Raw genomic sequence first — 15136 nt, forward strand, 5'->3', positions numbered from 1 at the left:
TAAACATAAAGAGATGCAGCAAGGCGACGGGCCTAGCTCCCCCACGGCAAGCCAGGACGGAGATAATGAGGGGGAATCGGTGACTCTGTCTTTGATTCTCGGAGAGATTCGCAAGTTCCGACAAGATAACAGCAAACAGCTGGAAGATATTAAAGGAGAAATAGTAAAAACTAACTCGTGGATAGATGAAGCCGAAGCGAGGATTGTTGGAATTGAAGAGAGGCTACAAAACGCCGAGGAAGTGATAGCAGAAATGCTGAAGCTACAAGACCAGCTCCAGTGGAAACTAATAGATGAAGAAGGCCGCTCGAGAAGGGAAAATGTGAGGATCTACGGAGTTCCCGAAGGAACCAAAGGTAAACCCGGATTGATGATTCCCTTCGTGAAGAAGCTGCTTAGAGAGAACCTTGATATACCGGCCGCAAAAGACCTACAGATAGAAAGGGCTCACCGCGCGTTGGCACCACAGCCTCCGGCAGGCGCCCAGCCCAGATTGATTCTGATCAGATTTCTCAGTTACAGAACGAAGGAAGAGGTGCTTAAAAGAGCATGGCAAAAGAAAGGTTTCATGTGGAACAACTGCAAAATCAGTTTAGACCACGACTACGCACCGGGGATTCTTGCCAGACGGAAGGAATATACGGAAACACGGAGAGTCCTGAAGGAAAACAACATCAGATTCCAGACCCTGTATCCAGCTCGGCTGAGAGTCTTTTACGACGAAGGGACAAAAACTTACGCTACGGTGGAGGAGGCAACGTTGGACCTGGCGGACCGGGGACTACCTATTAAAGTTATCACCCAACCGGAGTCGCTACTGGAGAGGATTCGGCAGAAGTCGTGGCAGTTAGTGGGGCGAGGACGCTCCACTCGAACCAGAGTGTCAAACTACAAGGAAAAGCTGCAAATATTCAGACGCGAATGTACAGAGAATACAGATTAATTAAGAGAAATGGCTGAAAAGAGTAAATCGGACTTAAAAGTAAAATGAAAACTGGTAACTGAAAATAAACTAGGCGGAATAACTTGAATGATAGCAATATGGTCGAGACATAAATAGGAGAAAATTCTCTATGATTATTCAAACTGCTGAGGGCCCTCTAACACAGGGTGAAGATAGAGGTTATCCCTCTGAACTGAGGCGGGTCAGTGCTCAGGCCTCACTGTGGGAAGTCGGGAAAAATTTTCAAATGTTATACGTTCAGAAATGTCTAGGGTGTGGTTATATGTCTTGGTTTACTGTTGAGAAGGGATTGCTTACTGTTTGGTTAGAAAAGGAGAGTGCTTTTTTTCTACTAGAGAAAAATGCAAACTGAATTGGTAAAAATAATTTCCTATAATGTTAATGGGGTTTTGAATCCAATTAAAAGAAATAAGATTATGTCTAAATTGAAAAAAGAGAGGGCACAAATAGCTTTCCTCCAGGAAACAGATATGAGCCAATCTGAACATGGAAAATTAAAAAGAATGGGCTTTAAGCATGTATTTTATTCATCATATAAATTGAGTCACAAAAGAGGGGTAGCTACTTTAATATCAAGTACTCTTAATTATGAACATATTTCAGAGACTAGAGACAAAGAAGGACGGTTTGTAAAAATCACAGGAAGAATAGAAGGTACAGAAATAACATTGCTGAATGTTTATGCTCCTCCAGGTAGTGAATGGTCATTTTATAGACACATTTTTGACCTAATGGTCAGTTCTCGAGGGGTAGTAATTTGTGGAGGGATTTTAATATTAGATTAAATCCTATATTAGATTCTTCAAGAATAGTTACTCAGAATAAACCTCTGACTCGGAAAGTGAATTCATTGATGGAGGAGTTGGGAATTATAGATGTCTGGAGGGAATTACACCCTACTAGTAAAGATTATACATATTACTCTTTCCCTCATTCAGCCTATTCAAGGATAGACTATTTCTTTATCTTTAATACAGATAGACTCAGGATAAAAAACTGTAATATTGCAACAATTGATCTGTCCGATCATAGCCCAGCCTCTATGTCTCTAATCCTGGATAGGAAAATGAGGAAAACACTATGGAGGCTAAACTCACATATACTCAATAACCCGAAAGTAATGGAGAGATTAAGGGGAGAAATCAAAGAATATCTAGACCTTAATGACACGGGAGAAACATCACCAGTGATTTTATGGGATACATTGAAAGCTGTGCTGAGAGGGAAAATTATTTCCATTACTACTCACATGAAAAAAATCAATGCACAAAAATTAGCAGACCTTCAAGGAAAATTAAAACAACTTCAAGTTGTAGATAGCAACAAAAGTAATTCAAATCGAAAACAAGAAATTAGGAAATGGCAAAGTGAAATTGATGATATTTATACGTTGGAAACTCAAAGAAATTTTCTTTACCTGAGACAAAAGAATTATGAAGTAGGAGGTAAATCAGATAGATTATTAGCATATAAATTACGAAAACAACAAGCAGACAATACAATTCATAAAATAAAGAATCCAAAGACAAAGCTTGTGGAGAGTACAATAGGGAAAATTCAAGAGAGTTTTGAAACACATTATCGAGAGCTGTACTCCCAACCCCGGGCCCCCAATGAGCCCTATATTGACAGTGTATTGAATTTTTTAGATCTACCTAAACTTACAGATTTACAAAATGAAAGTTTATTAGAACCAGTAACTGTCAAAGAACTGAACGTGGCCATCTCTAGGTTAAAGGCTGGAAAGTCCCCGGGTTCTGATGGGTTTACCTCAGAGTGGTACAAGTCCCTGAAGACACAGTTAGCCCCATTACTACTTAACACCTTTAATTGGATCTTGCAGAGAGGAGAAACTCCACCTTCCTGGAGAGAAGCGATTATTTCAGTTATTCCTAAAGAGGGTAAAGATAAACTAGAATGTGGCAATTATCGGCCAATTAGTGTTCTTAATTTAGATTACAAACTATTTACATCTATATTAGCGCGCAGATTGGAAAAGCTTTTACCTGGCCTAATCCATTTAGACCAGACTGGATTTATTCAACAAAGACAAACACAGGACAACATAAGGAGAACTCTGCACATATTAGAACAGGTTAATAAGAACGAGACAGAGACAATGGTAGTAGGATTGGACGCTGAGAAAGCTTTTGATTCGGTTAGTTGGGCATTCCTATACAGAGTGTTAGGAAGATTTGGCTTTCAAGAAAGGTTTATTAAAGTAACTCAGACTCTATATGACAGCCCAACAGCCCGAATTAAGATAAATGGGGACCTCTCTGACTCCTTCATTTTAGAGAGAGGCACTAGACAGGGATGCCCAATTTCTCCTCTCCTTTTCGCGCTATATATTGAACCACTTGCCCAACTAATAAGACAGAGCGAAATCGTAAAAGGTATCAAGGTGGCAGGGATTGAACAGAAAGTGGCGTTATTCGCAGATGATGTTTTGGTCTATCTGAGTGAACCAGAAAAATCATTTATAGGATTGTTTACACTGTTGGATGACTTTGGGAAAATATCAGGTTATAAAATAAATGTAAAGAAAACGCAGGTTATGTCCCTAAATTATACACCATCCAAAAAATTGCAGGATACATACGATCTTAAGTGGGAAGCTAAATCATTAAAATATTTAGGAATAACCCTGCCGAAGGATCTTTCAACACTGTCACAGGTGAATTATGAGCCATTAATCTCAGAGATAAAAGTAGATATGCATAGATGGAATCTTATCCCCTTTTTAAGTTTAAATTCAAGGATAAATACTATAAAAATGAATATTCTTCCTCGGTTATTATATCTTTTCCGTACTTTACCAGTGGAGGTGGATGATAATCAATTCAGGGAATGGGACAAGTGGATTTCCCGCTTCATTTGGCAAGGAAGGAAACCTAGAATTCGATATAACACCTTACAGTTAGGGAAGGAAGGAGGAGGTATGGTTCTTCCTTGCCTGAGAAATTATTTTTATGCCTCACAGATAACCCCTCTGTTATATTGGTGTAATAGGGAATATAAGGCTAGATGGAAGGAAATAGAATTTGGATTAGTTGACAGTTTTCCTCTTCAGGCCTCAATAGCTGACAAAGGATTGATGGCCCAGTTGGAAAAATTTAATAATGCTTGGATAAATCTTACATTAAAAGTATGGCAGAAGGTGGTTAATTCATGTGGAATTAATAACATGTTAAAACTCTTTAGATGGTGTGCATATGATACCGAATTCCTTCCCAACAGAGGAGATAAAAGATTTGAGCTATGGATAAAGAAAGGTCTTACAACCTACCTCTCATTTATAGATAAAAGAGTATTACAAAGTTTCCAAATCCTGCAGGACAAACATGGCCTAGAACATAATGACTTCTTTAGGTACCTTCAAATACGAAACTATGTTAACCAGAGTTGTAGATATACAGACCTATCAACAGTAGAATTAGAATTTTTCAAGATTCTGAATTCGGCTTGCAGTTCAATACCTAGTAAATCAGTTTCTCGCCTATATAATGCACTCTCCCATGCTAAAAATGTAAATATACTGTATATTAAAGAGAAGTGGGAGAAAGAAGCGGGGTTGGTACTTTCAGAGGAGGCTTGGGGGAAGATCTGCAGCTTTCAATGGTCCTCGACTAATTCTTTGACTTGGAGAGTACATTGTTGGAAAAACATTATAAGATACTTCAAGACCCCATATCAGGAAAAATATAAAGATACAAATGTGATGTGTTGGAGAAGGTGCGGCTCCAAGGAGGCAAATCATTTTCATATTTTCTGGGATTGCCCTAAATTAAGTCTATTTTGGGAAGGTATTCATAGAACATTAGTTAAGGTACTTAGGTCCCAGATACCTCTGAACTTTGAGACGCTCTATTTGGGGCATGTATTGTTCCTTGAACAGAAGGAAGATATAAAGTTGCTGCAGGCCCTCTTAGCGGCAAGTAAGAAATCAATCACTAGAAAATGGCTAAATCCAATACCACCTACATTAGAAGATTGGTACGAAATTATCTTGGAAATATTTAAAATGGAAAAGTTGACTTACTCCCTGAGAACTCAAAAAGAAACATTTTATCAAATCTGGAATAAATGGATTGAATATATAACCCCAATGCGAGCAGACTTTAGATGACTCTCCTAATGATTTATATTGCTCTTCTCATCAACACAGTAATATTGCTAACATAAGCACCCCTAATCTAAATGTTTGTTTTTTTTTTGGAAAATAGAGAATTAACACAAGTAAAGGGAAAGATTTGGGAAAGGGATAAAAAAAAATGAAAAAATTAAGTAAATAAGTACATAGGGATTGGATAATTATGTCTGCGGGCAGGAACAAGCACGAACAAATTGGGATATAAACACCTACAATGGTTGGTATATAGGCTTGTATGCAACATTTTGGACCAGTGGAAATGGTCCAGAAGGGTTGTATGGAAACTATTATTACCATTTTTCCTAACAACTAATTTCATTACTTAGCCTAATAGGTTAGATTTACCACAGTACATAATTATCTATTTAAATGTTTATTTTCCTTTTATATCATCTCAATGTGTACTTAAGAATGTATAAATAATTGTAGTTTTATACATATAAAAAAATGGAAAAGGTTATATGTGTGAAAAAAGTACATGATAATTGTGAATTCCTTATCCAAATAAAAATAAAATTTAAAAAAAGGACAAATGTAGGTCTCTTACAGTCAGAAACAGGTGAATTGATCACGGGGAACAAGGACATGGCAGGCCAATTGAATAACTACTTTGGTTCTGTCTTCACTGAAGAGGACATAAATAATCTTCAAGAAATAATAGGGGACAGAGGGTCCAGTGAGATGGAGAAACTGAGGGAAATACATGTTAGAAGGGAAGTGGTGTTAGGTAAATTGAAGGGATTAAAGGCAGATAAAGCCCCAGGGCCAGATGGTCTACATCCCAGAGTGCTTAAGAAAGTAGCCCAAGAAATAGTTGATGCATTAGTGATAATTTTTCAAAACTCTTTAGATTCTGGACTAGTTCCTGAGGATTGGAGGGTGGCTAATGTAACCCCGCTTTTTGAAAAAGGAGGGAGAGAGAAACCAGGGAATTATAGACCGGTTAGCCTGACATCGGTGGTGGGGAAAATGCTAGAGTCAGTTATCAAAGATGTGATAACAGCACATTTGGAAAGCGGTGAAATCATCGGACAAAGTCAGCATGGATTTGTGAAAGGAAAATCACATAAAAAGAAAGGAATCCCATAGAATTTTTTGAGGATGTAACTAGTAGAGTGGATAGGGGAGAACCAGTGGATGTAGTATATTTGGATTTTCAAAAGGCTTTTGACAAGGTCCCACACAGGAGATTAGTGTGCAAACTTAAAGCACACGGTATTGGGGGTAAGGTATTGATGCGGATAGAGAATTGGTTGGCAGACAGGAAGCAAAGAGTGGGAATAAACGGGACCTTTTCAGAATGGCAGGCAGTGACTAGTGGGGTACCACAAGGCTCAGTGCTGGGACCCCAGTTGTTTACAATATATAGTAATGACTTAGACGAGGGAATTAAATGCAGCATTTCCATGTTTACGGATGACACGAAGCTGGGCAGCAGTGTTAGCTGTGAGGAGGATGCTAAGAGGATGCAGGGTGACTTGGACAGGTTAGGTGAGTGGGCAAATTCATGGCAGATGCAATTTAATGTGGATGAATGTGAGGTTATCCACTTTGGTGGCAAGAACAGGAAAACAGATTATTATCTGAATAGTGGCCGATTAGGAAAAGGGAAGGTGCAACGAGACCTGGGTGTCATTGTACACCAGTCATTGAAAGTGGGCATGCAGGTACAGCAGGCGGTGAAAAAGGTGAATGGTATGCTGGCATTCATAGCAAGAGGATCAGGGAGGTACTACTGCAGTTGTACAAGGCCTTAGTGAGACCACACCTAGAGTATTGTGTGCAGTTTTGGTTCCCTAATCTGAGGAAAGACATTCTTGCCATAGAGGGAGTGCAAGGAAGGTTCACCAGATTGATTCCTGGGATGGCAGGACTTCCATATGATGAAAGACTGAATTGACTAGGCTTATATTCTGGAATTTAGAAGATTGAGGGGGGATCTTATTGAAACGTATAAAATTCTAAAGGGATTGGACAGGCTAGATGTGGAAGATTGTTCCTGATGTTGGGGAAGTCCAGAACGAGAGGTCACAGTTTGAGGATAAAGGGGAAGCCTTTTAGGACCGAGATGAGGAAAAACTTCTTCACACAGAGAGTGGTGAATCTGTGGAATTCTCTGCCACAGGAAACAGTTGACGCCAGTTCATTGGCTATATCTAAGAGGGAGTTAGATATGGCCCTTGTGGCTAAAGGGATCAGGGGGTATGGAGAGAAGGCAGGTACAGGATTCTGAGTTGGATGATCAGTCATGATCATACTGAATGGCGGTGCAGGCTCGAAAGGCTGAATGGCCTACTCCTGCACCTATATTCTATGTTTCTATGGCTCACAGAGCAATCTTATCCTCCCATTAACTCTTTTCTGTAGCTTATTCTCCTGATGTTGCCATCAATGGCTCCCAAATTCTGTGATACACCTATTTACCAAGTAAAACCAATTAATCAACCAATCTGTAGATCTTGGAGATATGACTGCAAAATGGAGCTCTTGAGAGAAACTTACGCAGTCTGGGGAAGAATGTGCATACTCCACACAGACAGTAGCTAAGATCAGGACTGAAGCTGGGGCTCTGATGCTGTGTGGGAGCAGCTCTAGTGGCCGTGCCACTGTGCCACCCCTTCTCAGAGGTAATTTCAAAGCAGAAAATCTTGTTTGATGAATCCTTTGAAGATTTTTGAAGAAATGGCGAAGAGAGTACACAATGGTAATGTAATTGTAATTTATTAAGGTTCTTACACAGCTTTGATAAGGTACCCTTCAATATTCTAATGATTAGTGTTAAAGAATGTGGAATCAGGGATGCAGCAGAATAGACTGCTGTCTCCAAGACAAAGTACAGGGTGGGGTCATTGAAATAATGGAAGATTTTAATACATAGAATAGAGAATGTTTCCATGTGGGGATGGGCATAAATGGACAGCATCAATATAAGATCATCATCAAGAAGTCCAATTAGAAGTTCAGAAGAAGGATAGAAAATAGGAGCAGGAGCAGTCTATAAGATAGAGGAGCAGAATTAGGCTATTCAGCCCATCGAGTCTGCTCTGCCATTCCACCATTGCTGATCCCAGATCCCACTCAACCACATACATCTACCTTCTCATCATATCCTTTCATGCCCTGAACGATCAGGAAACCATCAGCTTCCACTTTAAATATACCATCAGACTTGGCCTCCATTGCAGTCTATGGCAGAACATTCCACATATTTACTACACTCTCGCTAAAAAAATTCCTCCTTTTCTCTGTTCCAAAGGGTCACCCCTCAATTTTAAGGCTGTGCCCTTTAGTTCTGGATACCTCCACCAAAGGAAACATCTTCTCCACATCCACCTTATCCAATCTTTTCAACATTTGGTAGGCTTCAACGAGAACCCCCTGCATTCTTCTGAATTCCAGTGGGTACAGGCCCAAAGCTGTCAAATGCTTCGCATATATTAAACCCTCCATTCCTTGAATCATCCCCGTGAACCTCCTCTGGACTCTCTCCAATGACAACACATCCTGTCTGAGATACCACATCCTGTATGAGATTGGTGCACATCGGTACCAATGACATAGCAAGGAAGAGTGAAGAGGTCCTGGACAGTGAGTATAGAGAGCTTGGTGGGAAGTTGAAAAGCAGGACCTCAAGGGTGGTAATCTCAGGATTGCTACCTGTGCTCGGTGCCAGTGAGGGTAGGAATAGGATGCTCTGGAGGAGGAACAAGTGGCTGAGGAACTGGTGTAGGGGGCAGGGTTTCAGATTTCAGGATCATTGGGACCTCTTCTGGGGCAGGTGGGACCTGTACAAGAGAGACGGGTTACACTTGAACCACAGGGGGACCAATATCCTTTCAGGGAGGTTTGTTAGTGCTATTGGGGAGGCTTTAAACTAGATTTGCAGGGGGATGGGAACCAGAGCACCAGAGCTGACAGTGTGCCTGGGGTGAAAATAAATGATGTTGAAAGTTTAAGCAAATCCGCTGATAGAAAGGTTGTGAGTGGTGGTAAAAATCTTCTGAGGTGTATATATTTCAATGCTAGGAGTATTGCGGGGAAGGGGGATGAGTTGAGGGCGTGGATTGACACGTGGAATTATGATGTTGTAGCAATTAGTGAAACTTGGCTACAGGAGGGGCAGGACTGGCAGCTTAATATTCCAGGGTTCTGATATTTCAGATGTGATCGAGGCAGAGGAATGAAAGGTGGGGGAGTAGCATTGCTTGTTAGGGAAAATATTACAGCAGTGCTCAGGCAGGACAGATTAGAGGGCTTGTCTACTGAGTCCTTATGGGTGGAGCTGAGAAACAGGAAAGGTATGGCCACATTAGTGGGATTGTATTACAGACCACCCAATAGTCAACGAGACTTCGAAGAGCAAATCTGCAGAGAGATAGCAGGCAACTGCAGGAAACATAAAGTTGTGGTGGTAGGGGATTTTAATTTTCCATACATTGATTGGGACTCCCATACTGTTAGGGGTCTAAATGGTTTAGAGCTTGTAAAATGTGTTCAGGAAAGTTTTCTAAATCAATATATAGAGGGACCAACTAGAGGGGATGCAATATTGGATCTCCTGTTAGGAAACGAATTAGGGCAAGTGACAGAAGTCTGTGTAGGGGAGCACTTTGGTTCCAGTGATCATAACACCATTAGTTTCAATTTTATCATGAACAAGGATAGATCTGGTTCTAGGGTTGAGGTTCTGAACTGGAAGAAGGCCAAATTTGAAGAAATGGGAAAGGATCTAAAAAGCGTGGATTGGGACAGGTTGTTCTCTGGCAAAGATGTGATTGGTAGGTGGGAAGCCTTCAAAGGGGAAATTTTGAGAGTGCAGAGTTTGTATGTTCCTGTCAGGATTAAAGGCAAATTGAATAGGAATAAGGAACCTTGGTTCTCAAGGGATATTGCAACTCTGATAAAGAAAAAGAGGGAGTTATATGAAATGTATAGGAAACAGGGGGTAAATCAGGTGCTTGAGGAGTATAAGGAGTGCAAGAAAATACTTAAGAAAGAAATCAGGAGGGCTGAAAGAAGACATGAGGTTGCCTTGGCAGTCAAAGTGAAGGATAATCCAAAGAGCTTTTACAAGTATATTAAGAGCAAAAGGATTGTAAGGGACAAAATTGGTCCTCTTGAAGATCAGAGTGGTCGGCTTTGTGCGGAACCAAAGGAAATGGGGGAGATCTTAAATAGGTTTTTTGCGTCTGTATTTACTAAGGAAGCTGGCATGAAATCTATGGAATTGAGGGAATCAAGTAGTGAGACCATGGAAACTGTACAGATTGAAAAGGAGGAAGTGCTTGCTGTTTTGAGGAAAATAAAAGTGGATAAATCCCCAGGACCTGACAGAGTGTTCCCTTGGACCTTGAAGGAGACTAGTGTTGAAATTGCAGGGGACCTGGCAGAAATACTTAAAATGTCGCTGTCTACGGGTTGTTCCGTTGTTTAAAAAAGGATCGAAAAGTAATCCGGGAAATTATAGGCCGGTGAGTTTAACGTCAGTAGTAGGTAAGTTATTGGAGGGAGTACTAAGAGACAGAATCTACAAGCATTTGGATAGACAGGGGCTTATTAGGGAGAATCAACATGGCTTTGTACGTGGTAGGTCATGTTTGACCAATCTGTTGGAGTTTTTCGAGGAGGTTACCAGGAAAGTGGATGAAGGGAAGGCAGTGGATATTGTCTGCATGGACTTCAGTAAGGCCTTTGACAAGGTCCCGCATGGGAGGTTAGTTATGAAAATTCAGTCACTAGGTATACATGGAGAGGTGGTAAATTGGATTAGACATTGGCTCAATGGAAAAAGCCAGAGGGTGGTGGTAGAGAATTGCTTCTCTGAGTGGAGACCTGTGACTAGTGGTGTGCCACAGGGATCAGTGCTGGGTCCATTGTTATTTGTCATCTATATCAATGATCTGGATGATAATGTGGTAAATTGGATCAGCAAGTTTGCTGATGATACAAAGATTGGAGGTGTAGTAGACAGTGAGGAAGGTTTTCAGAGCCTGCAGAGGGACTTGGACCAGCTGGAAAAATGGGCTGAAAAATGGCAGATGGAGTTTAATACTGACAAGTTTGAGGTACTGCACGTTGGAAGGACAAACCAACGTAGAACATACAGGGTTAATGGTAAGGCACTGAGGAGCGCAGTGGAACAGAGGGATCTGGGAATACAGATACAAAATTCCCTAAAAGTGTCGTCACAGGTAGATAGGGTCGTAAAGAGAGCTTTTGGTCCATTGGCCTTTATTAATTGAAGTATTGAGTATAAGAGCTGGAATGTTATGATGAGGTTGTATAAGGCATTGGTGAGGCCGAATCTGGAGTATTGTGTTCAGTTTTGGTCACCAAATTACAGGAAGGATATAAATAAGGTTGAAAGAGTGCAGAGAAGGTTTACAAGGATGTTGCCGGGACTTGAGAAACTCAGTTACAGAGAAAGGTTGAATAGGTTAGGACTTTATTCCCTGGAGCGTAGAAGAATGAGGGGAGATTTGATGGAGGTATATAAAATTCTGTTGGGTATAGATAGAGTGAATGCAAGCAGGCTTTTTCCACTGAGGCAAGGGAGAAAAACACCAGAGGACATGGGTTAAGGGTGAGGGGAGAAAAGTTTAAAGGGAACATTAGTGGGGGCTTCTTCACACAGAGAGTGGTGGGAGTATGGAATGAGCTGCCAGACGAGGTGGCAAATGCGGGTTCTTTTTTAACATTTAAAAATAAATTGGACAGATACAGGGATGGGAGGTGTCTGGAGGGATATGGTCCGTGTGCAGATCAGTGGGACTAGGCAGAAAATGGTTCAGCACAGCCAAGAAGGGCCAAAGGGCCTGTTTCTGTGCTGTAGTTTCTATGGTTCTATATGGGGTGCAACACTGTTGGCAATACTCCAAGTGCGGCCTGTCTAGTGTCTGATAAACCCTCAGCATTATCTCCTTGCTTTTATATTCTATGCCCCTTGAAATAAATGCCAACATTGCATTGGCCTTCTTTACCACAGACTCAACCTGTAAATTAACCTTCTGGGAGTCTTGCACAAGGACTCTTAAGTCTCTCTGCACCTCTTAAGTTTGAATTTTCTCCCTAAAGTACCCATTAAGGTCATCTGCCATTTCTTTGTCCCCATTACTCCCTCACTAGCATCATTTTCCAGTGGTCCAATATCAGCTCTCACCTCCCTTGTACTCTTTATATAACTGATAAAAACTGTTCATATCTTTCTTTGTATGATTGACTAGTTTGGCCTCATTTTCATCTTTTCCCTTCTTGTAGCTGTTTTAGTTGTCTTGTTGGATTTTAAAAGCTTCCCAATCATCCAACTTCACACTCACTTTTGTGACCTTATATGTCCTTTCCTTGGCTTTTAAGCGGTCCTTAACTTCCATAGTCCTTGTCAGCTAGAGTTGCCTGCCCCTGCCATTTCAGAACAACTTCTTCTGTGGGACAAATCTATCCTGCTCCTTGTAAACTATTCCCATTAACCAGCCATCTCTGCTCTGCCGTCATCCCCACCAGTAACCTCCTCCAATCCACCTGGGCAAGTTCCATACTCATGCTCTGTCATTCCCTTTATTCCATTGCAATACTGATACATGTGAGTTATCCCTCTCAAATTGCAGTATAAATTCAATCATATGTGGAAACCATAGAAAGGGTGCAGAGGAGATTTACAAGGATGTTGTCTGGATTGGTGAGCATGCCTTATGAGAATATGCGCCTCTTCCTATAGGCGCTGCTTGGCCTGCTGCGTTCACCAGCAACTTTGATGTGTGTTGCCTTATGAGAATAGGTTGAGTGAACTCGGCTTTTTCTGCTTGGAACGACAGAGGATGAGAGGTGACCTGATAGAGGTGTATAAGATGATGAGAAGCATTGATCATTTTAAGATGCTTGGAAGTAGGTACAGAGGAGTGGTGAGTGCGTGGAATGGGCTGCCAGCAATGGTGCTGGAGGCGGATACGATAGGGTCTTTTAAGAGACTCCTGGACAGGTACATGGAGCTCAGAAAAATAGAGAGCTATGGGTAACCCCACATAATTTCTAAGATAAGGACATGTTTGGCTTTGTGGACCAAAGGGCCTGTATTGTGCTGTAGGTTTTCTATGTTTCCATGTTTCTATATCATGATCACTACCTCCTAAGGGCTCCTTTACATTAAGGTCCCGAAAAAGATCTGGGTTATTACACAACACCCAATCTCAGATAGCCTTTCCCCAGGTGAGTGCTACTGCTATTACAAAGGAAGAAGTGCTAGGCAAACTGAAAGGTCTTAAGGTGGATAATTCATCTGGACCAGGTGGACAACATCCCAGAGTACTAAGAAAGGTTGCTGAAGAGATAACAGATGCATTGGTCATGATCTTTCAAGAATCACTTGATTCTGGCATGGTCTCGGAGGACTGGAAGATTGCAAATGTCACTCCACTCTTTAAGAAGTGAGGAAGGCAAAAGGAAGGAAATCATAGGCCAGTTAGCCTAACCTCAGTGGTTGGAAAAGTGTTGGAGTCTATTATTAAGGATGAGGTTTCAGGGTACTTGGAGACTAATGATAAAATAAGTTAAAGTCAGCATGGTTTCTGTAAAGGGAAATCTTGCCTGACAAATCTGTTAAGAGTTCTTCAAAGAAGTAACAAGCAAGGTGGACAAAGGAGAGGCAGTGGATGTCATTTACTTGGATTTTCAGAAAGCACTTGATAAGGTGCCACACATGAGGCTGATTAACAAGAAAAAATCCTGTGGCATTACAGGAATGATACTGGCATGGATAGAGGAATGGCTGTCAGGTAGGTAGGTGGCAGCGAGTGGGAATAAAAAGGGCCTTTTCTGGTTGGTTGCCAGTGATTAGTGGTGTTCCTCAGGTGTCAGTATTGGGACCACTACTTTTCACATTGTTTGTCAATGATTTGGATAGTGGAATCAATAGCTTTGTGGCAAAGCTTGTGGATGAGACGTAGATAAGTGGAAGGGTAGGTACTGCTGAGGAAACAATGCGATTGCAGCAAGACTTAGACAAATTGGAAGAATGGGCAAAAAAGTAGCAGACAGATGGAATACAGTGTTGGGAAATGTATGATTATGCATTTTGCTGAAAGGAACAATGGTGCAAACTATTATCTAAATGGGGAGAAGGTTCAAACATCAGAGGTGCAGAGGGACTTAGGAGTCCTTGTACGAGACTCCCAAGAGGTTAATTTACAGATTGAGACTGTGGTAAAGAAAGCAAATGCAATGTTGGTATTTATTTCAAGGAGAATAGAATATAAAGGCAAGTAGATAATGCTGAGACTTTATAAGACACTAATCAGGCTGCACATGGGAGTATTGTCAACAGTTTCGGGCCCCATCTCACAGAAAGGATGTGTTGTCATTGGAGAGAGTCCAGGGAGGTTCACGAGGATGATTCAGGGAATGGAGTGTTTAACATATGAGGAGCATTTGCCAGCTTTGGGCCTGTACTCACTGGAATTTAGAAGAATGCGGGGAGATCTCATTGAAACGTACTGAATGTTGAAAGGATTTTTTTTTAGCGAGAGTAGCAAATCTGTGGAATGCTCTGCCATAGACTGCGATAGAGGCCAAGTTTATTTAAGTATATTTAAGGTGGAAGTCGATCATTTCCTGATCAGTCAGGGAATCAAAGGATATGGCGAGAAGGCAGGTGTATGGGGTTGAGTGGGATCTGGGATCAGCCATGATGGAATGGCAGAGCAAACTCAATTGGCTGAATAGCCTAATTCCACTCCTAGTTTGTGTGGTTTTATGGTCTACTCCACTATTCAATATAACCATGACTTCATGCTCCAGGGCCTCTTCCCATATCTCTTGATTCTGTAGCATTAAGACTATTTATCCTCTTCTAGAACATATTTAAAGACTAACAGTCTACGACCTTGCAGTACCTACCCTGAGGCCTTCTGTTATTCCAATGCATCCCTTGCCTCGCAGGTGATTCCAACTTAAGTTTAGTTCCTTCAGACCAGCATTTTCTGCAATAGCATTTCCCAGCTCGTTTCCTTATAAAATAAGTTAGTAAA

The 15136-nt window shown here is 41.2% G+C and overlaps 1 protein-coding gene across 1 annotated transcript in view; it reads right to left on the bottom strand.

The window, feature by feature from the left end:
* Positions 1-15136, bottom strand: part of lrrc74b (leucine rich repeat containing 74B) — a gene marked incomplete at its 5' end in the record, with an annotated part of 145369 nt that overhangs the window by 69285 nt on the left and 60948 nt on the right. The window contains one exon of the mRNA XM_063034369.1: positions 15006-15115. Within this exon, the coding sequence (XP_062890439.1) occupies positions 15006-15115 (110 nt within the window). The remainder of the gene's footprint in view (positions 1-15005; positions 15116-15136) is intronic.

This window comes from Mobula hypostoma, chromosome 27 (genome assembly GCF_963921235.1).
Source record: "Mobula hypostoma chromosome 27, sMobHyp1.1, whole genome shotgun sequence".
NCBI classification, from domain to species: Eukaryota; Metazoa; Chordata; class Chondrichthyes; order Myliobatiformes; family Myliobatidae; genus Mobula; species Mobula hypostoma.